General features: G+C 37.3%; 3 protein-coding genes and 1 pseudogene across 4 annotated transcripts in view; 3 read left to right on the top strand and 1 right to left on the bottom strand.

Annotated features, from left to right (window-relative positions):
- LOC144836884 (target of rapamycin complex 2 subunit MAPKAP1-like) overlaps window positions 1-18,829 on the top strand; it is a 105,416-nt gene extending 86,587 nt beyond the window's left edge. Inside the window, exon 12 of the transcript XR_013611403.1 lies at window positions 18,819-18,829. The gene's annotated coding sequence lies outside the window, so the exon portion shown is untranslated. The remainder of the gene's footprint in view (window positions 1-18,818) is intronic.
- Window positions 70-9,564, top strand: LOC144836925 (multivesicular body subunit 12B-like). Of its 2 annotated transcripts, none has more exons than XM_078691867.1 (9): window positions 70-218; window positions 3,261-3,413; window positions 3,947-4,051; window positions 4,349-4,445; window positions 4,786-4,915; window positions 5,298-5,411; window positions 6,176-6,255; window positions 7,108-7,169; window positions 7,788-9,564. In XM_078691867.1, exons 2-9 carry the CDS (start codon window positions 3,324-3,326, stop codon window positions 7,893-7,895), a joined length of 786 nt encoding a protein of 261 aa, XP_078547993.1. In that variant the 5' UTR covers window positions 70-218; window positions 3,261-3,323; the 3' UTR covers window positions 7,896-9,564. The 2 variants fall into 2 exon arrangements, with proteins under 2 accessions (XP_078547993.1, XP_078547995.1); XM_078691869.1 differs by having other exon boundaries at window positions 109-133.
- On the top strand, window positions 15,251-18,427 carry LOC144838348 (uncharacterized). The gene is made up of 3 exons (XM_078693686.1): window positions 15,251-15,255; window positions 16,040-17,372; window positions 17,462-18,427. Exons 1-3 carry the CDS (start codon window positions 15,251-15,253, stop codon window positions 18,425-18,427), a joined length of 2,304 nt encoding a protein of 767 aa, XP_078549812.1.
- Window positions 18,830-20,402: 1,573 nt separating the features above from the next.
- On the bottom strand, window positions 20,403-21,578 carry LOC144838347 (uncharacterized; annotated as a pseudogene).
- Between the last annotated feature and the right edge of the window lie 1,248 nt (window positions 21,579-22,826).

Raw genomic sequence — 22,826 nt, 5'->3', positions numbered from 1 at the left:
TTTTAAATATCACGTACGTTAATTCCAGCCGCAAATAAAATAATGTTGATTGATAAAGCCCACGTAAAAAAATCGGGGAAACCCCCCATTACGATCGGCTCTGACTGATGACTAAAACTGCTGGTTAAAAAAGGTAGGCCCCCTAGTCGTCATTTGTATTTGCTGTATGAAAGTGACAAAACAAGTAGCACTTTTTATTTCATCTAATGTTACTTTAGGTAAGTTATATATTTATAGTAGAATAAAAATATTAAATAAATTGTTATTTTTACTTGAAAATTCCTAAACAATTTAGCCCAGGCTAGACGGATGACAATGTTTACAAACTGTATTGTAAGTCTGACTCTTTTGGTAGTGTAGGCCGGGAAGGATGCTCTCAAGATACTAGAAAACCAAAATAAGAAGGGCCTAGCGTAGTTTTTTTTTAATTGGCATTTTCTGTACACAGTATATTACGCTTAAATGGTATTTGCTACACAGTAACAACAATAATTGTGTAAAAGTAAAACTGATTGTGTGATATTTTGTTATAATATAATCAGTCAATGAAATTGAATGAATGAAGTGTGAATTGTTTGAGTTTCAACGAACAATGAATCATTAATACTGTACAATAGCGATGTGAGTCATACTGATCCATCCTGTTTAATTGTTATACAAAAAAATACTGTACACTCTCACTTAGTATATAATCCACCCATGAACAAAATATTTGAAAGTCATATTACTAGTTACCAGATGAAAATGTTTTCACTACTACTAGGCCTAGGCCTAGTGTTTGTAAGGGTGCAGGTCAAGTCGGCCCCAAACCGTCTCGGCCAAAGTCAAGTCGGCCCCACGTCAAGTCGGCCCCACGTCAACTCGGCCTCAAGTCAACTCGGCCTCAAGTCAACTCGGCCTCACGTCAACTCGGCCAAAAACTAATCGGTCAACTCGGCCACAATAAAGTATGGAACGCAAAAAGTGCTTAATATTATTATGATTATTACTATCCACGCTTTAAAAAAAATGAAGAAATAAGAAAAATACTCATATAAAAAATGATCTCATTGCCGATATGAATAGAAGTACCCGCATGTTACAAAAACACGTGCAGGTACAGCATTTTAGTAAATCGAAGACGTAGGCCTACGTTCCACCATTTGGCATAGAAAACATGATCGTACATCGTTTTGGCGTGCCTCGTTTTTGTCCATGATTTGCGTTTTTAAAAAAGCGAAAACACGTAGCAGTTGTAGATATCGAAATAGCTAGCAAAGGCGCAGGGAGGCGCAGCTACGAATTGGTTTCAGATGTTGTCGCCTAATCAAATGGATATGCAGCACTGAAAAAAATCTACGCGTGATTCAACCATAGTTAACATTAATATTTGATACCTCAATGATTCAACCAAACAATCTAATTACTACACCTAATAGTTCATGTCCTCGCATATCGGACATGATTGAATTTTGACGCACGAACGAACATACGCGCCGACGTACATGCATCATCATTATTGGGCCTACAATGTGTTCCTATTTATTATCCAAATGTTCATTGTAATAAGTAATAATGATTGCTTATCATTCTTATTTTTGTTGCTAAATGTATCATTGTCTAAATATTAATATTCATTAAAAGTCAGAATTATTCATAGGTAAAAAAAATGTGAAGAAATATCAATCCCCTTCCTTTGCACTTTTTGCGTTCCATACTTTAATGGGGCCGAGTTGACCGATTATTTTTTGGCCGAGTTGACGTGAGGCCGAGTTGACTTGGGGCCGAGTTGACGTGGGGCCGAGTTGACTTGGGGCCGAGTTGACCTGGGGCCGACTTGACTTAGGCCGAGACGGTTTAGGGCCGACTTGGATCGAAATCGTTTGTAAACGCTGAGAGAATTTAATTAAATTTGAAATATGGGAGAATATTTATAGATACCGGTCCTACTAAACACCACCAGATACCACCAGATACCTACTAGAGCAATAAATCTTACCACCAGAGAGCAGCCACCTGTTTGGAATTGATTATTAAGGGTATATTGCAAATTTCAAAGCTTAATTTTTCCAGAAACTGATAAAATTAAAGTTTAAAGTTGAATTTCTCGCCGTCGTATTCCAGAACCGAATGCGTTTGATAAACATTATAGCAACGAAACGAACGCATTCATCCGTGTCTCTTGTGTATTGTATTCAACGGTCAACTATGAGGCGCTACCGATGGTTTTTTTTTGTTACCTTAGTCAGTCACATAAAATACACCAATCGATTGCGCGATTAGTCTTTCATTTTTCATTATGTTTTTATCATGTTTCGTATGTAACGAACATCACTGACTAAAGTTAGTTTGCATTAAGTTTTATTTATTAAACGAATTTCTGATTTTATTTGACCAAATAAATTCATCGGTAGCGCCTCATAGTTCACCGTTGAATACAATACACAAGGGACACGGATGAATGCGTTCGTTTCGTTGCTATAATGTTTATCAAACGCATTCGTTTCTGGAATACGACGGCGAGAAATTTAACTTTAAACTTCAATTTTATCAGTTTCTGAAAGAATTAAGCTTTGAAATTTGTAATATACCATTAATAATCAATTCCAAACAGGTGGCTGCTCTCTGGTGGTAGGATTTATTGCTCTAGTAGGTATCTGGTGGTATCTGGTGGTATCTGGTGGTGTTTAGTAGGACCCTATAGATACTATATACCCGCAATTGTTGATGTTTTGTGAAAATAATGGATATACAGTATATAACTTTAAAAACATTAAAGCAGGTCATTTCTTGTCTTAAATGTGCGTTCTAATGTTAATTATGATAAAAAGGGAATACCTACAGTAAGTATCGTCTCTCTCGTAGACTTCTCTAGGCCTATCTTAGATAGGTTAAGTTTTGTAGGCCTAGCTGGTAAACAGTGGTAACATACGGACATTGTACGTTAGCTATAGGCCTAGCCTGGCGTTGTCTCGTTGCTGAATTAATTGTCTTTCCTTTTTTGCAGAATCCGTTAATACAAAATTTTTTTTTTTCGCTGTTCTTTTCGGTTCTTTTATTAGTTTACACTTTTGACGAACGATAGAAGTGTGGGTGCATCACATCACAATATGAAAATATCAATCTGCGCATTCTGGTATTTATAGCGGGCCACTTAAGTTATTAGAATAGACTTCTTTTTCACATTTTTAACTGTATAAAGACAAAAACAATTATCGCAATAGGTCCATATAGTATTTATTTTTACATAAACTATGTAGTGTGTGTTTTTTTTTTGGCAGTGAAAATAAAAGACAAATTGCAGGAAGACCCACATAATACAGTTAAGCTGATTGGTCAACACCATGGTTGAAAAAATTCTTCCACCAGATTATCCAATCACAGACATTTTTATAGTTTCAGAAAAATCATACTGTCCACCGGGATACCAGGTGGTAAGTTTTGTAACATATCATGACAGAGCCTTGTAGCAGACTTAGGGCCTGTTTCTATTGACCAGAGAATATCGTATTCTGAAAGAATGGTATTTTCTTAATAATTTGTGGTTGGTAACATTAAAAGCGTTTGAGTTTACATAAATGTACAGACATATAGAAACTCTATACCCGCCAGTGATATAAAAAAAACTAATTTATAAATGGTGAAGTAAAGGAAATCTGTGAGAATATGAAAAAGCCGCTCCAACTGATATATATTTTATGTATATTTTGTTGAGAAAACTTGGGGTTTAAAATGTTTAATATGAATACTAATGCCATAGGTGTAGGAGAACCTTACTGTATAATTTCAGAGATTTTGGTACAGTACAGGTATTTGTTTTTTAGATCAATTTCTTTTAAATGGCCAACACTTGTTGGAGGAGACACTTCTTACAGTAGGTCTTACCAGGAAAGAGTGACATTAATAGTTCTACTGTTGTTTTATTTTATAAGTTTTAATATTAATCTTTGTAATTTCTTTGCTTCAGATTGATTTAACTACAGATGGACAAGATGCAGACTTGTGGAAAGATTCTTTCCTCAAAAAGACAAAGAGATATTTATGTTTCACTAGGAAGCTACCAACAACAGATGTAAGAACAATTTTATTTCGATTTCTCATAAGATGACTAAATGAACCTTTCCAATTCCAGGATGAAAATAAAGCATATCTCAGTTGAACAATTATTATTTAGAAATTAAGGGAAATACATTATGATTAATCTCAGCATCACACCTTTCATTTTCCATCACTAGATTCTAATCGCATACACATACATTTGGCTTAAAAGTGTCTAGACTTTCATTTTAGACAATCAGTCCCATTATTTCTTTAAGAAAAAAAACATAAAAGATGAAGATGTTTCATGAGCAGGCCAAATTTTTTTCAGGGCTCTAATACTATGGTGCTAAAAGACTTATCAATAATAAAAGAAAATGGACAAACGCCAGAGAGGTACACAGCTCTGAATGTAACAAAAGACACAGGTATGGTTTTTAGATAATGTCAGTGAGTGTGTTGTTGTTTAATAGGGGTGCCCTAATAGAGGGGTTCTACTGTACAAACAAATTTCATTTTGGAGGGCCTGGAATCAATGGAAACACAACAAAAAGCCTCATGATTGAATAGTAAATTAATCACTGTTCTATCCCATAGGTGGTAATCCCCATGCCACAGGGGCTTTTTTGTGAACCAGTTTGATTTAAAGCAGTGCTTTAGCATCAGGCAATTGTAATTGTTTGATTTCACCACCGATGCAGTCCTTGTGTTCTTCTGTCCATGATTATATACAGTAATTGCTATTTTCAATAATTTTTCTTTAACCAGCTGAACCAAGTTTAAAAAAGAAGCAAATAATGGTACAATATGCTAATAGAGTAACATCAGGGCTAGCAATATGTGAAGTGTTCTTGACTAAAAATACAAAATATCCTATTGCAGAATCACATGGTAGGGGGTAAGTAAAAATGTTATTGTTCTTCATATTGTAAAACAGTTTTAAAAAATAGCTTCCGATTCTCCCTTTTGTAGAATTTTCTTGTGCTGTATGTGATAGAGCAGGTATCAAAGGAACATTTTTTTTAAAATAATTCCTATGATACATCAGTCAAATGTTATGCATATATGAATATCAAAATTATCCTACTACACAAATTAGTATGCCTAGATACAGTGGGGAAAATCATGTGATAAAAGGTCAATAATATGACTCTGTGGTCTAATGGTATGATAATTGATACTCTCTGTAAACATTAGATCGCAAGTTCGAATCTCAAATAGAGACATTGTATTTTTGTAATACCTAATTTTAATTTTATTTAAAATTGTGCTGTTCACAGAGAAATAAATGGTTTAACATTATCAATAAGATATGGGACAGGACCCAAACCAGCACCAATATTAACAACAGTACCCGAGCCAGCACCTAGGCCTAGGCCTGTACCCGCCCCAAGGTAAGAGACATTTAACCAAACACACTAACATGTGACCAATGTGATTGATTTCAGCCTTGTTATATTTATGGTATATGGAATCTGTGAACCAGTGCCATAACGCAGATGCTGAAGGCCCCTGGTTTTGGCAAAATCTTTAAGGGGCCCTCCAACACTGGGGATGGAGGGTCGCTTTGGCGTTTTTTCAGCATATTTGAATGCTTGTTTTTAAATTCAGATTTTCTGTAAATACTGTAAACTTCTAATTCTGTCTTTTGTGCGTCAACATTGCTGAAATTGTGATAAATCAAAAGGCAGCCCCAGCCGCTTGACATAAACTTTGTTTCACTTACTGTTTCATAAATAGGGGCCTAGTATTGTACTACTATATTTTTTATGGGCCCTGCTCTGGTCCCACTGAAGGGAACATCCTCAAACAACAAGTGTGCCCTGGATAAAGGTTGATTGTAGTGAAAACAATAAAACGTTATATTGCCCCCCTAGTTTGTTTCATAGAAAGTATCCTCATAACAGGAATTGACATGTAACACAAACTTGATCTTTAACTTTCTACATACAGTGCCTAAAGATCTGTCTACACTAGTTTGACAAAAAAGTGTGATGTGACCATATGGTAGTGATATGCTTAAATATGGTATGACATCATCATGTCCATATATGGGAACATCACATAAAATTTGATAGTGTAGAGAGTGCTTTAGAAGGCTTCACATTGTTAACTCATTTTCCAAGTTTTTCAAATTTATTGTATTTTTTTAAACCAGAACACAGTTAACGCCAAATACCCAGAGTGCACCCATCACTAGAAGTGGAACAATGAGAGCTCATCAGTTACATTATCAACGTAAGTATTTTCATGTAAGAAGAAATATAGTGCGTGTGTATGAAATTTCTCATGTTTCTGTTTGGCACTTTTTGGCCCACAGCCCTTTTATCAACCTGCTGTATGTATTAGGCAGTCTACAATTATAAGTATTTTAGAATCATTTTTTTTTTAAATTTGGTGTTTAAAAAGGCAGTTCCATGTAATATTTTAAGATAAAACTGTCTAGGGCCACCTATCGGTGGGAAGTGTACGGGTACGCGCAAACTGTGGAATAACGAGGAAACAAAACCAACTGAACTTGTCCAACAATCTTTATTATTTTGTGACTATCAACATAAAACAAAGCATAACACACATTAAACTCCACATTTCAAAATTCTATTGTGTTTAGTTTATTACAGTATTTTTTTTATAAAATCTTTGCAGCCATATTGATAACTTACAGTATTTTTGCAGTGAAGCAGAGTCAGGAAAATTGTCAATGACCTACAGTCGTTAGCCAGATAACTCTTTGTAATAAAAATTAGTATTTTCATATGAAAAACATATATTTTTTTTTTATTTATATACTTTTTTCCTCCTCAATTTTGCATAAATAGATAAAAATAAAAATGTGTTTTCACGGTTTTTCAAAACTTTCACATTTAAAACATTTTGTTTCCCAAAATATATATATATTTAATTTCTGTATATATTTCTTGATCCATAAGAAAAATAAGGAAAAGAAATAAAATAAAATACAGTAGGAATGTTATATTAAATCAGTGTTTTGTTTTACAGTATTCTAATTTTTATTATTATGTCCTCTTTGCATGATTCTATAGCTGCAACATGCAATACCTAATAAGCAACTATTTTCTTTTTTTTCAGCTCTAGATGGTGTAACATTCCAAATCAATAGTACTTTCAAAAGTTTAAATTCAATGTCAAGTGTAAGTTTATACAGTATTCTAATCAGTCGCCGCTGACTATATAAAGTTAAACTAAACACCTGCAAAAAATAACCAGGTTTGCATAATGTGAAGACAATTTTGTGGAAAATTTTAAGATTTCACAGGGATCCATTTGTTCTGAGTTTTTACTGCGCATGTGTGTATTGCCCATGGTATTAAATTGACCAATCATAATAATCATATAGCTCGCAACTTTGCTTTCGCTTTGCCAAGATTTTTCACGGTTCGAATATGCGTGTATGAAAATGTGTAATAAATTGGAAGATCAAACCTGGTTACAAGTTGTAACAATTTATGCAGGTGTGAAAAGGGTATTAGAGTCCCTACATAGTCATTTTTGCAAATTCTCTTGAAATATATTGATAGTACTTAAATTTGTGTGTAGACCAACTGTTGTCATTCCTTTATAAATTGGTTTATTGCTGCGCTACAGTAGTGACAATATAATTTGTTTGAGGGTTCCACTAATCTAGAACTCTACAGGTATAAGACCTTGAATATGCAACTGCCTTGAAGTGGTTTTCTTGTACTAATTGTGTGTCTTTGAATTACTGATGGATTCCAGGATGATTATAATCAATTGATTTTCTCTTACAGTACTATGTACCGAAAATTCCGTACTTAACACCTGAACAGATAGAAGAAAAATATAACTATGATTTCCAAACAGAGAGAATTGCGGAGAGAAGAATTGTAAACCCTTAGAAACAATGTGAAAATTAGATAGCAAACAGGCAGGATTGCATGTGTAACTTTTTTAAAAAGCTTCTTTACACTTGTCTACTCACAGTGCTGATTGCCTCGATAGAAAGCCTGGACATTTCATATAAGTAACTCTTGTTTTCAGTTTCAGTTTATTTATAAACATCAAGTTTCTTTATAGCATATTAAAAAAATCAGTTTGAAAAAAGTGTATAGGAGAAATGCTATTTGTATTATTAATTTATATGATCAATACTATATGATCAGTGGTAATTTTACACCAAAATACCTGGCTATGTCAAATGTTATGATTGGTAAACATTGTACGTTTAATGTGATTATTTCAACAACCACTGGACATGATGGTACAATTGTATACCTTTTCATATTGCCTAGCAGATCTCTGAAGTTTATCCATACTGCCGTTTTGTTCGGTGTGTGCCCCAGTGTGTGTAAACTCCGAAAGAACAGTAAAACTAAAAGGTGTATTTTTTTATTAATGGAATTATACTTAGAATGTGCTATTTTGCATTTTAAATTTGCCGAAACTTTATCAAAATAAGTTTTCCACTGTTGTTCCATGTAAATAAAAATCTTTTTTATGTTGTGCCAAATTTGGTGGTGATATTCCCAAATATGGTAGTGATGTGACATCATTAAGCTTAAATCTAATAATTATTTTCAATAATTTAGTTTTTGATATTAGCATATGTAGGCTGAGAAAATTCAGTTTACTATCAATATGTATACTTCACCCAACTATTTAAGTATATTGGTAGGTCCCATGCACTGTATACACACTTTAAATTTACATAAACCAAAAGCGTAGTGTAGTCAATTAAAAATATAATTATAATTGTGTACTCAGGAATGCACTATTTAAACATTAGATTGGTAATACTAATAGTCAAGATAGATTGTGCCACCATGCTCCAACTACAGTACATATGTTAATCCAAATGTAAATATGTGAGCATATAGGCCTACCTGTAAAACTTGATAGGACAGTGCTATTACCAAACGCAACTAAATATACAAATAAAAGTAGTAGAAAGTCTCTTTTTGGGCAATTTTTTAAGTGGACGCTTTCTCGTAAAACGAATGAAGAGCAATGTATGTTTTAACTCTGCAGCATTTTGCTGAGTGCTGAAGGTGTCCCCTTAATAACATTACTTTTTTGTTAGCTAATGAAATAATCTCTAATTTTGAAAAATTAATATAGTTGTAATATATATAAATGATTATAATGAGTGTATTTATTGGTATCATTATTATGGACCTATATGGTTTACTTTACAGTATTTTCAAATGGATTGTTTCATAGGATCGTTGTTAACTGAAAACTGTAAATAGAAATGTATTATTTATTAGTTTCGTGTTCAATTTGAGTTGTAAATTTGTGTAGGCCTACCATAAAAAAACCTATTGGTTTGATTGATGTATAGAGTTACAGTAGACCACTTTATTCAAGACAACGTTCCAATGAAACGAACGAGGGAGCAATATATGTTTACACCTGCCAACCCCTTTTCACCCTAATTAGGGGAACGTCCCTGAATTATTTTTTTTTTACGTTGAGGCTGAATTTGAATGTTAATATTTTTTCAAAAACCTATGTATGTTATTCCGGATGACAATATTAAAATTTAATTTGGCCTAACGGCAGATGATATCCAGGACTGATGATATCGCTTATTAAGATTTTTAAGTGTAAAAGGAAAATGCTATAAATAGGTAAAGTTTATACAAACCCTTATTTTCTACCGTTAAAGCTCTGTCTACATTATCAAATTTTATGTGACAAAAAAATGTGATGTGCCCATAAATATATGTATGATGATGTCATATCACTACTATATCTGGGCATATTACTACCATAATTGGACACATCACACTTTTTTTCAAACTAATTTGATAGTGTAGACAGAGCTTTAGGATACAATTCTAATTGTTGTATATTTCTCCCCAACGTCATTAATTTTCTCCCCAACGTCATTAATTTTCTCCCCAACGTCATTAATTTTCTCCCCAACGTCATTAATTTTCTCCCTAACGTCATTAATTTTCTCTCTAACGTCATTAATTTTCTCTCTAACGTCATTAATTTTCTCCCTAACGTCATTAATTTTCTCTCTAACGTCATTAATTTTCTCTCTAACGTCATTAATTTTCTCTCTAACGTCATTAATTTTCTCCCTAACGTCATTAATTTTCTCCCTAACGTCATTAATTTTCTCTCTAACGTCATTAATTTTCTCTCTAACGTCATTAATTTTCTCTCTAACGTCATTAATTTTCTCTCTAACGTCATTAATTTTCTCCCTAACGTCATTAATTTTCTCCCTAACGTCATTAAATTTCTCTCTAACGTCATTAATTTTCTCTCTAACGTCATTAATTTTCTCCCTAACGTCATTAATTTTCTCCCTAACGTCATTAATTTTCTCCCCAACGTCATTAATTTTCTCCCCAACGTCATTAATTTTCTCTCTAACGTCATTAATTTTCTCTCTAACGTCATTAATTTTCTCCCTAACGTCATTAATTTTCTCCCTAACGTCATTAATTTTCTCTATAACGTCATCAATTTTCTCTATAACGTCAAGGGTGTACAATTAGAATAACGCGATACTTCCTGGATTACAACCGTCGTCTACAGTATATTCTCCGAAAACTACTAGTACACATCCAGACAACTTATACACCATTAATACAATACCCTAGACGATATTCTCTGGATATAACTACCCTAGATAATACTCACCAAACAACTACATCCTCAGGCAATATTTCAAAGACCACCACACCCTCGCACGATATTCCCAAAGACGACATCACGTACCCTCAGACGATACTCCCGAGAAGGCAACTATAACACCCTAGACGATATTTCCGGCCAAGGCACCAACACTCAGACGACTCCCAAGGCAACTACACCCTAAGACTCCCAAGACAACTACATGCACCCTCAGACGATACTCCCAAGACAACCATACACCCTAGACGATACCCCGGCCAAGGCAACCCTCAGACGATAATACTTCCATGAAGCAATACTACACGTATCCTCAGACGATACTCCCAAGACAGGAATGTATCCTCAGACGATACTCTCAAGACAACTACACGTATCCTCAGACGATACTTTCAAGACAATGCACATATCTTCAGATGATACTCCTCCCAAGACAACTACACGTATCCTCAGACGATACTCCCAAGACAACTACACGTATCCTCAGACGATACTCCCAAGACAATACACGTATCTTCAGATGATACTCCTCCCAAGACAACTACATGTATCCTCAGACGATACTCCTAAACAACTACACGTACCTTCAGACAATACTCCCAAACAACTACACGTACCTTCAGACGATACTCCCAAGACAACTACACGTATCCTCAGACGAAACTTTCAAGACAACTACACGTATCCTCAGCCGATACTCTCAAGACAACTACACATATCCTCAGACGAAAATCTCAAGACAACTACACGTATCCTCAGCCGATACTCTCAAGACAACTACACGTATCCTCAGCCGATACTCTCAAGACAACTACACGTATCCTCAGGCGATACTCCCAAGACAACTACACGTACCTTCAGACGATACTCCCAAGACAACTACACGTATTCTCAGACGATTCCCGAGAAAACTACACGTTCAGATGATACTCCCAAGACAACTTACAACCTCATCGATACTCTAAAGTCTCAACAACTACACCCCACTAGTAGGGGAGTTAAGGCCTGTTTATACTGAAAGTATCTATGTTTATTTCATCGTTTTTGTTTTCATTTATTATTTTATGTAGTAAATTGTATTAGTTTAAATGTATGTGTATTGTTTCTGGGGTCTTTCTCGAGACAAGAAACTTGATTTCTTCTAGAGAAGACCCCAAATGATGGCTTATTACTATGTTTTCATTTATGTACACACCTATATATTATACTGTATAATGCCATTGTTGAACAAATAAATGTTTTTTTGAACTTGAACTACTACGACGATAACTATAACGAAACACGATGATAGAAAAACATCGCTTAAGTTAAAATCAATAGAACCGTTCACACTAGGACGATAAATAACGATTCTATCGTGTACGATAAAAGATAGTTTTACATACCGCTTGCATGAGCGATATTTTATTTGGACGCGAACAATAAAAATATTTCAACCAATCAGAGAGCTTTATTTATGGCAAGCGCCAAAAAAATCAAATCAGACAGATCATCGAGAGTCAATCGCGATGGAGTCATCTATGGGCCTAGACGAAACGTTAATCCTCCTTGTACCAGGAAATGAGGTGCTGTACAACAAATCAGACGCGAATTACAAAGATGTAATTTTAAAAAAAGATATATGGAATGCAATTGGAGTAGAGATTGGTTTGACAGGTAGGCATATGATGGCATAATTTTTTCCCATTTGGATTGGCCACATGTCCTGACTGAAGAAGTAAGGAAGCTAGGCCTAGGCCTACTTACTAGGCTAGATACATAGCCTATGCTAGACTAGACCGCCTGTGCTACATAGGCCTAGGCTAGTCTCATATAGTACTAAAGCATAGGTAGAACACAACAAATACCCAATAAAAATACAAAGTAGCAATTCAGAGCTTCATTAGCTCGTGACACAGATAACCTGTTAGAAAGCGAGTCCTAATGTACATGTCCTTTGAGACGATTTCCATCTCCCTTGGCGAGTGATGCATCTTTCATTGACGGAACCCGTATGTAGAAGCAGCCTCGGTTGCTCCCCCTGCTCTCAAAGCTCTGGGATCGTCCACGTATTGTGATAGACCACCCAAAATCAAATCTCGAGCGGTCGTATACGATATTGCCATAGCCGTGGGCTTAAGACCGTGACTTTTTGAACGACGAAAACCGCAAATCATAGGATAGGATGGTGAAGAAACACCGAGAGCGGCAATATAACATTCAGCCATAGCGACTGGACATGTGGGCTTGCCTGACCTGGCGATAAAGACCGAATGCCCTTCTCGAAACTGGTCGTTTTTTTTCTTTTGGCTATGAACACGGCCATGTGATCCTTGAAAATTGATATGTCGCGCAAACGTAAATTAATTACCTCATCACATCGTAACATCCCGGAGAATGACACTAAACAAATAAAAAGCAGCCTGAGGATGACTGAAGCGCTTAGGCTACCCTTGGACCTCTGAATATATTTGGTGACTTTTGCGACATGCGCTTTGCAAGCTTACGGCGACTGCCTTCAATGGCCGACGACTTCAAGAAATTGCTGTCCGTAGGGGGTGACAAATACCGGTCAGGTTGTGAGCCCATCGTATGCTGTAAATGGCAGAATTGATTGGCGAAACTGATGACGCAGACAACTTGAGGTGTTCGATGTATAAGGCCATTTCTGTAGGCTTAACCGGAAAAATGTGCAGCTTAAACTGAACCGCAAAGACCTTCCATCGCTTCCAACCTCCGCTGTATTTGCGTGTAGTAGACCCTGCCTTTGAAGCCAACACCGACTCTTTGAGTGAAGAGACCAGACCTGAAAGATACTCATTGTTGCTGATGTAACTTTCAGCTTCAAACTCGCTCCAGATCACACTGCTGAGCACGTCTGAAACGCAAAAGGAAACCGGACAGGTAAATTAGGTTAAAGACATGTAGCGCGTCACCGCTACGATGTACACCTTCAACTAGACAAACCAACAAAGAGATTTCCCCCTCTCAAGAGGCTATCAACATACGAAACTGACAATTTCATCTCGTAATACGTGGTTACGAGATTATTGTGAGATACGAGCCTAGCGCATGCGTAGAGCAGTGAGCAAGTACATGCAGTTTTCTTGAACGTTTCTTGCACTCCAAAGAGGAAGAAACTTACAAAATATACATAATTAGCGTGGGAAATCAACGAAGTTGCGGACCAATCACAGGTTTAAACTTTTGGGTTTGTTTGCTGAAGTCTTTTTATAAATTCTACGCTCAATTAGCTGACATAAATCCAAAACAATTTGTCGATACCCAGCCAGGTTGGTTTTTACACAGTGTGGCAGGCAATTCGCGCCATTCGACATCCAGTGTGTGGCCTGTCATCGTCTGGGGAAGGAATTGTGTTCCGCGGAGCACCAACCAAGGCCGTTGTTGGCGTACACGTAAGTACAGTCAGTATCAAAAATGTCGGCAGACGATAGACAAGAGTCTGTATTGACAGATGATTTAGACCTTGGCTTAGACCTAGGTGCACCTATAGAGGTGGAACAATATAATCATGCTTGCATGAAAGAGTTTTTGTCTGAAGAAAAGTCAAATACAAAACGCAATGCCAGCAGTAAGTACTAGTGGCAGTGTGTCTAAAACGAAAAAAGTGAAACGGTCGAATAATGAGGTGGCCGGTTTGGAAAGCAGAATGACTGCTATTGAAAAATCGTTAGAAAAACAAGAAGATTCAAATGCGAATCTATGTCACATGTTACAGGAAATAGCCTATAACACTGGTAGTACACAGTACTATGATTATGATGATGATGAGAGTCCTCCCACAGGGAGTGAATTCAATTCTGACCCTAAAGATAAAGATGGTGACCAGCACCTGTCTCCCACAGGGAGTGAAAGCAACAAGGCCACTGGCCCAATATTTGCAAGCCGATTTAAGGCGACCAGACCCACAGGGTCAAATATTAACGAAGGATTGGCTCAAAGTGTTAGTTTACTGATTTCTGAAAAATTGGAAGATGATAAAATTAATGATACAATCGATAAATACCCACCACCAGCCAACCTAGAAAACCTGGTTGTACCAAAGGTTAACCCTATTATATGGGATAACATTTCAGCTGCATCAAAGTCGTCGGACTTGAAAATACAACGGGTTCAGAGAAGCATGATTGGGGCTATTTCAGCCATGGTGAACCAACAAGAAAGCGAACCTTCCTCAACAAAGGAAGATATAATAGCATTGATGGCACATGCCAACTTTGAACTAAGTCTAATCAGACGCGAGAATTTAAAACCTGAATTGGATGAAAAATACAAGCAGGCGCTGTGTAAGGCGTCCATTCCGGTCTCCACATTGTTATTTGGAGATGATTTGGCAAAAAGAGTCAAAGACATGAAAGACAAAATCCAAACTGTAACTAAAAGACAACCATATAATGTGTACCGGGGTTCCCATTTCAGAGGAAGAGTCATGAACAGGGGTAGAGGAACTTGGCGGTTTAACCCTTATGAAGGAACTAGAGGCCGTGGCTACTCTAGGGGTCCTTTTTTAGGACAACCTCTCAGGAGAGGACAGTGGTCAAGCCACAAGAAACCATTCACAAAATCCAAAGCCCCGCTGACAACACAAGAAAAGAAATAACTAATGAGGTAAGTATATACTTAAATTCCAATCAGTTTATTGGGGGACAGATAAGAAAATATGAATCAGAGTGGAATAAATACACTTCTGATCAGATTGTGCTTAATATTATCAAGGGATACCAGTTGGAATTTTTTAGCTCTCCACCAATTCAGGAGAGGATTCCATATCCCTATAAGTTAAACTACCATGAGGTTAGTGCTGTGGATAATGAGATATTATCCTTAATCAAAAAACAGGTGATTGAAAGGGCCACTCCTGAGGACCACGAATTCATTTCTAACATATTTACAAGACAAAAGAAAGATGGGGGAATCCGAATGATCCTAGATCTATCAAAATTAAATGAGTACATTGTTTACCATCATTTTAAGATGGATTAATAATAATAATAATAGTTCATTCTTATATAGCGCATATAAGCAAGCTCTCAATGCGCTGAACATTATTACCCCAGTCATTTCCTGATCAAACACCTATGGAAACATACTCCCATATATGCAGCTAGTAATCAGCGCAAAGTTGTGTCTTGATCTAACCGGGTACCCATTTATACACCTGGGTGGAGAGAGGCAAACGTAAGTAAAGTATCTTGCCTAAGGATACAAGCAATGCGGCGAGAGTTGGATTCGAACCTCGGTCTAACGATCAGTAGTCGAACGTCCAACACACAGCGCCACACGCCCTGACTGGACTGGAACAAGCTATTAACCTTGTTACAAAAAATTGCTTTTTTGCCTCCTTGGATTTAAAAGATGCTTATTATTCAATACCAATTCACCAATCATTTAGGAAATACCTTCGCTTTCTCTGGAAGGGAGAGAAATGGCAATTTAAAGCATTGCCAAATGGCTTAACATCAGGTCCAAGGATCTTTACTAAAATTCTTAAAGTGCCAATGTCCATCCTCAGGAGTATCGGTCACGAGATAGTAGCATATATAGATGATACACTCATCATTGCAGAAACGCAATCTACTGCTAAACAAGCAGTATCAGATACTGTTCGGATGCTACAACAATTGGGTTTTGTAATTCATCCTACCAAGTCTGTTCTAATTCCTACTCATAAAATTGAATTTCTTGGGTTTGTCATTGACTCCAGTCTCATGACAATTACATTAACTCAACGCAAAATTGAACAAATTACTGAATTTTCCAAACAAATAATGACGTCAAAGAGAATAACAATTCGACAATTGGCATGTTATATTGGGAAAGTAGTAGCATCATTACCTGGGGCAGAGTATGGGAAGTTACATTATAGAGAATTAGAACGAGAGAAAATTAAATATCTTGCCATAAATAGAGGTAATTTTGAAGCAAAAATAAAGATCAGTATATGTGCCAGAGAAGAAGCTAGATGGTGGTATATGAATGTCGGCCAGGTAGTTAGAAATATTCATAGACAAAATCCAGGTTTGACACTAGAGTCCGATGCCAGTGGATTAGGATGGGGTGGTTCTAATGGAATTACTCATATTGGAGGTCGTTGGGGACCAGTTGATATTGACCAGGACTCTATATTTAATATAAATCAATTGGAACTAAAAGCAGCGTTCTTAACGCTACAATCATTTTGTAATTCAAAACGAGATATTCATGTAAGATTAAAACTAGATAACACTACAGCAATTGCATATATTAATAATATGGGAGGCACTAAATCGAAAATATGTAATGATTTAGCAAAAAATCTATGGGAATGGTGTATTCAACGTAACATATGGGTAACTGCTGTGCACTTACCTGGCCTGCAGAATATTGTGGCAGATAAAATGTCCCGACAGTTTGAAGATGAATTGGAGTGGAAACTTGATCCAAAAATATTCCTGAAACTGAATGAATTACAGGGACAGGCTGATATTGACCTGTTTGCCTCTCGCTTGAATACACAATTACCAAAATATGTGTCTTGGTACCCTGACCCAGGGGCAATAGAAGTGGATGCATTCTCATTGAATTGGAATAGACTTAACTTTTATGCCTTTCCTCCATTTTGTGTCGTAGGAAGGTGTATTCAAAAAATTATCAAAGATAAAGCAGAGGGAATTTTAATTGTCCCTAACTGGCCAACCCAGGCATGGTTTGCTAAACTACTGAAGATTTTAATTGATAATCCTATTGTAGTACCTAAAGCAAAGAACCTCCTTACATTAGTTGGTGTGAACAAAACCCATCCTTTATCACACAAATTACAACTATTATCTTGTAGATTATCAGGGGATCATTCAAAAGCAAAGGCGTACCGGATGCAGCAGTCAACATCTTACTGGCATCTTGGCGGACAGCAACCAAATCACAATATGGATCCTACATTAATAGATGGTGTGACTTTTGTAGTGAACAACAGAGTAATCCGTTGCAACCAGATTTAAATAATGTATTACTATTTCTCACAAATCTTTTTGAAAGTGGGATAGGTTATAGTGCACTCAATACAGCAAGGAGTGCATTATCATCTTTTGTTACTCTTGAGGGGAATATCCCAATTAGTAATCATCCATTAGTGTCTCGATTCATGAAAGGCGTATTTAATCTTAAACCACCCCAACCAAGATATAATGATATATGGAATGCAGGTGATTTGCTGAAATATCTTCGAACATTACAGCCTACTTGTGAGCTCAGGTTACGGGACTTAACTTATAAACTTGTAGCATTAATAACACTGATTACAGCTAGCCGAATCCAGACAGTTCATTTACTACGTATAGATAATATGATTATTGAGAATGATTATGTTGAATTTAAAATAAATGAGTTAATCAAACAAAGTAGACCAGGCTACCATGGCCAAAGGATTCGTTTAGATGCCTATCAGGCTGAGGATAATTTGTGCATAGTAAATGTGTTGCAGTGTTATTTAGCAAAGACCGCAATGTTACGCAAAGATGAACAGCAGTTACTTATTAGTTATAGAAAACCTCATGATAAGGTTTCAAAAGATACCATAGCAAGGTGGATAAAAACAATTTTATTAAACTCTGGAATTGATAGTAAATACAAACCACATTCAGTAAGGGCAGCGGCGGCGTCCGCTGCTAATACTAAGAATGTGCCAGTTACCCAAATTATGCTAAATGCGGGCTGGACGAGTGAACACACGTTTCGTAAATTTTATAATAAACCAGTTTTGGTAGAAAATTCAGAGTTTCAGGAGGCTATTCTTAAGATGTAGTTTAGTCACTTGGTTTTGCATACAGATTTCTGTTGAAGCATGTTTTAGTGTTGTTTTGAATTGGTTGATCTTTGATGAATAAATTGAAATGGACATTCATTAAAAAACGAAAAGTTGTATATAGTGCTTTTCTATTACGGGTTATTGTTGGTGAGATGACCACAGAGTAGCTTTCAATATCTCACAATAATCTCGTAACCACGTATTACGAGATGAAATGGAAAGATTAAACGAGTACTTACCTAAGTATGATGTTTGGTCTTCATTTCATGAAGTAATGGTAGTGGGTAGAGATTATGTGCCCGTCCTCGCCCACCCTTTACTTTTGCATAAAATATTTTATTAAATTTCATCGTTTAATTGGTGTTTATTACTCTGTGGTAATCTCAAGTTCAAGTCTGCTCTACGCATGCGCTAGGCTCGTATCTCACATAATCTCTACCCACTACCATTACTTCATGAAATGAAGACCAAACATCATACTTAGGTAAGTACTCGTTTAATCTTTCCATTAACATTCAGTATGCCTGTGATTGTATTGAGCTTTAAATATCACTTTAAAGCCTCTTTAATCGGATCGAACCGAAAAGAATCACCCATGGACGGCAATTGCCGGTTATAAAGAGATAGCCCATCGTAGGCTAATGACCTCTCGGACACGGTCGTAGCTCCACATTGTCGCTCGTGGACTATACACTGCGGCATCGTAGGCCAATCACTATTTACTCGTGAACTATGTCTCTCATCCACAGTGTTATGACTCGTGGACTATACACTACAGACTATCGTAGGCCAATCACTAGTTACTTGTGAACTATGTCTCTCATCCACGATGGTATGTCTATGCGCATGCACAAACCAAATGCGTTCACCACCGAACGGGAAAAATCAAGTTGTGCCTATAAAACATACAAACATACATAATATGGGATTTATGCGTTTCTAATATAAAAAATCATGGCGAGTAAATTAAAAGGCAACGTATTCTGAAATAATCGTTTCTCTGGTTTGTAGGCGAGGCACTGTCCTCGTCCTGGAATGCACAAATCGTTTAATCTAGGCAAAACCGTGTGCGCTACCAAATATGTCTTTAAGAAACCCAGTTTTGGTGAAAGGGCCGGCCTAAACGACGCGGACGGCCACTCCGGAACAATCACTGTTCCGTAAGCTTTGCATTCCGTCATATTCTGCACTGATTTTAAGACATAGAAGCAGCACAGGCGGACAAACCCAATTATTTTCGCAAGCCCAGTTTTGCGTTAAACTATCCGCCGCCTCGCAACCGGGATTCCAAAATCGTGAATTAAAACGAGACAACTAAGCGTAATAGTGCGAGGAGGCGAATCTGTCAACGGTGTGCGGACCAAATCGTTTGTCTAAAAGTGAAAAAACGCTACGATTAAGAGACCAATCATCTGGATCAATTAATCTACTCAACTGATCGGCTCGCGAGTTCAATTCGCGCGGCAGCCATTCTGGCTCAATGTGGATCTTAAGTCAATGCTCAACTCATGCAAATTTGCGTTGGTACTACCTACCGATATGATGCGACAAGCGTTTGGGCTATCAGTATACCATTTTAACTTTTTGCCCTGTAATTGTGTTCTTAATGAACGCAGGACGTACAAAAGTACCTACCCTTAATTCCGTTACTCTCAGAGTCAGACCATAACCCGGCGCACACCGAATCACTCAGTTGTACCGAGAACCCGCCGAATCCTGAATCGCTTGCATCTGAATAGATTGCTGACGTTGCGCACGCCATGGGCTTGATAGGCTGACCGTTTACCCCCGCCAAATTAGCACGCCAGAATCGCAACTCATTGATGGAACCCACTGAAACTTCTACTTAGGCACTCTCGAATAGCAATCTGCGTCTTTACTAGCTTATTAGCGGGAAGACTAAACTGCATGGAAGTATCTACAAGCATGTCCAACCACACACCCGACTGCCTAGGAATGAAATCACTTTTTGCTACGTTAACTTTAATACCAGACGACGCCAAATCTTTTTGAACAATGTGACTAGCCGCTGATCGGAAATTTTGTCAGCGTGGCCCGAAATTCCATCATCAATATACAAAATAGCGCCATGGCCCATTGATCGCCATCTAGTAATCAACGGCCTCAACATTTTCGTAAAACAGTAACTAGCCGTATTCAACCCGAATGGGAGAACGGAAATGTAAAGTAACGAACACGGTTATCGAAATCCCAGCTGAACCCCAACAACTTCTGGTGCGGTTAAAAAATATCGATATGATGATAACCGGACTCTAGGTCAAAAGTGAAAAAATAAAAACCCTTATTCAAAATATCAATCACAAACAAATGTGGATTAAGGTGTTCTAACCAACCTTCTCTACAGCGGCGCAAACGGCCTGTGACTCCGGAAAACTAGTCTCATATTCGTAATTGTTGTCAAAACTATCATAAATAACTGTCATCAATACTTATCTGCTTAATGCTTGTTCCCTCCTCCTGCTTGCTGCGAACTGCTTGCCCGTTGATGTCATTGGTACTGGATGTGGCCAATTTGGCCGCATCCCCAGCAAGCCTGGTAGCTGCGATTAGCACGGGTTGCTGTTGGCGCCTGAACTCCTGGAAGAGCTCTCGTTGGACTTGTGACGGACTGAAAACGAAAATTGCCACGTCCTCTGCTGCCAATAGAGCGCCTACGTTTGCGCTCCCGCTCTCGCCGTTTAAATTACTGCGCTTGACGTACCGCTTTAGACAGGCGCTTGTCATCATCGGAATTGCTAGCAAGGTCGTCCGACACGTATGCCTGTATGGTATCCCAACCATGCTTGTCGGCAATTTTGACAATTTTTTGGCGTTTGTCAATAAACCTAATACCTTGACCACCTCCCTCGCCTTTTCAATCTGATCGTTGTCAATGTTAGACACGGCCTCTTCTATCTTCTCGTTGTGCATGAACTGGTGCCTGCAACCTTCCCTTTTAAACTGCGCAGGCGCTGACCTAGCACGTTTCACCACTGAACTCAGCTGGGAATACGACTCCTCGGCAAGCTCCCTTTTGAATTTGCTCAACTTAGCATCAAGCAGCAGATATCTGGTTAATGTCCAAGTTTAGAGACGCAGCAATGTCAACGTAACCCTGGTCTCCAACTACGCCCTGTTCTGAATCCATAACGGCACATAATTAATTAGATAATGAGAAGGAAAACGCGAACTGGTGTAAAGAACTTAACAGTGTGACGTGTTGACCGCGAATGACTAAGCATACTCCCTTTCCCACTACACCTGCACAAGCCATTTGCATCACAACACACGGCATACCAAACCGTGTCGTACAACTACGATGAGATATAAATTCTCTTCTAAACACGTAACGAAGAGAATTATTAATTCCTAAATATAACTAAACCTAACCCTCTAAATAATCTCTCTCTCTCACTATAAAGTAAAAACTTGCTCATCGGATTCGAATCCCATACATCAACATGTAAAGTCTATAGCCTAACCCACTCGACTACACAGACGGTTCGACAGAAAACCTAATTGTATAGTAGTTAGCTCATTTCTAACGTAGCTTATGGACATGATTAATGAATATTCATGTTTATTTTGTGACGTCTCATGAGGGGTCCCCAACTTATGTATGAAAAGAAATATCGTGGCCGGGAAAAGTACGCTGTATTATACTTAATAATCATGCCATGTGAATTATTATTATTAAGGTAGAGAAACCGTGCGGAGCACGGGTTTCTGTAGACCACACTTTAATTACAAAAGTAGCAAGTACGTAACAAATCTCCCATACAATAAAATTGCAAAATATCAAAACCAGTGAAATAAAAATAAATGTAAATGAATAAACTTAATTCGTGTTTCCGCAGCAATGTGTTTTTCATTCGATTTTTGTCCACTTTTTTTTTATCTCTACGTATCAAATAAATAATACACCATAATCTATATATAAATTATGGTTAATTCTGACATAGGCGAGCACAATGCAAAAACTTCGGTACAAATCTCCGCCTTGGATACCTACCTTATCTATCTCAAATATACCGCGAAACGTAGATTTGATAACATTAGTTTTCAGTTCGACGCTATTGTTCCATATTTCTATCTTAGGAAGATGTTATAAAGAGTTTTATAACAACATTTATGATTTCAACAGTAGATTTTCAACTCAATTTCAATTCTTCGCGGTCAAGTAATTTCCGGGTTTACGATGAGTTCACCTTGCAGCAACATGGTTTCAACTATTTTCTCTCTTTTATACACAAGGGAGCAGTTAAAAAAATAGATTTGACCCTAAAGGTGGCTGGAAACAGGCACTTTCCATCAATCAATACAGTGTCCCTTTGGAAGACGGAAGAAAAAAACAGATAGTAGGACTGGAGCTTAAGTCATTAGTCATAGACATTTT

The sequence above is a fragment of the Antedon bifida genome, chromosome 3 (genome assembly GCF_963402885.1).
Source record: "Antedon bifida chromosome 3, ecAntBifi1.1, whole genome shotgun sequence".
NCBI classification, from domain to species: Eukaryota; Metazoa; Echinodermata; class Crinoidea; order Comatulida; family Antedonidae; genus Antedon; species Antedon bifida.
The sequence above is the reverse complement of the archived record's forward strand: the minus strand, read 5'-3'. Positions and strand labels throughout refer to the sequence as shown.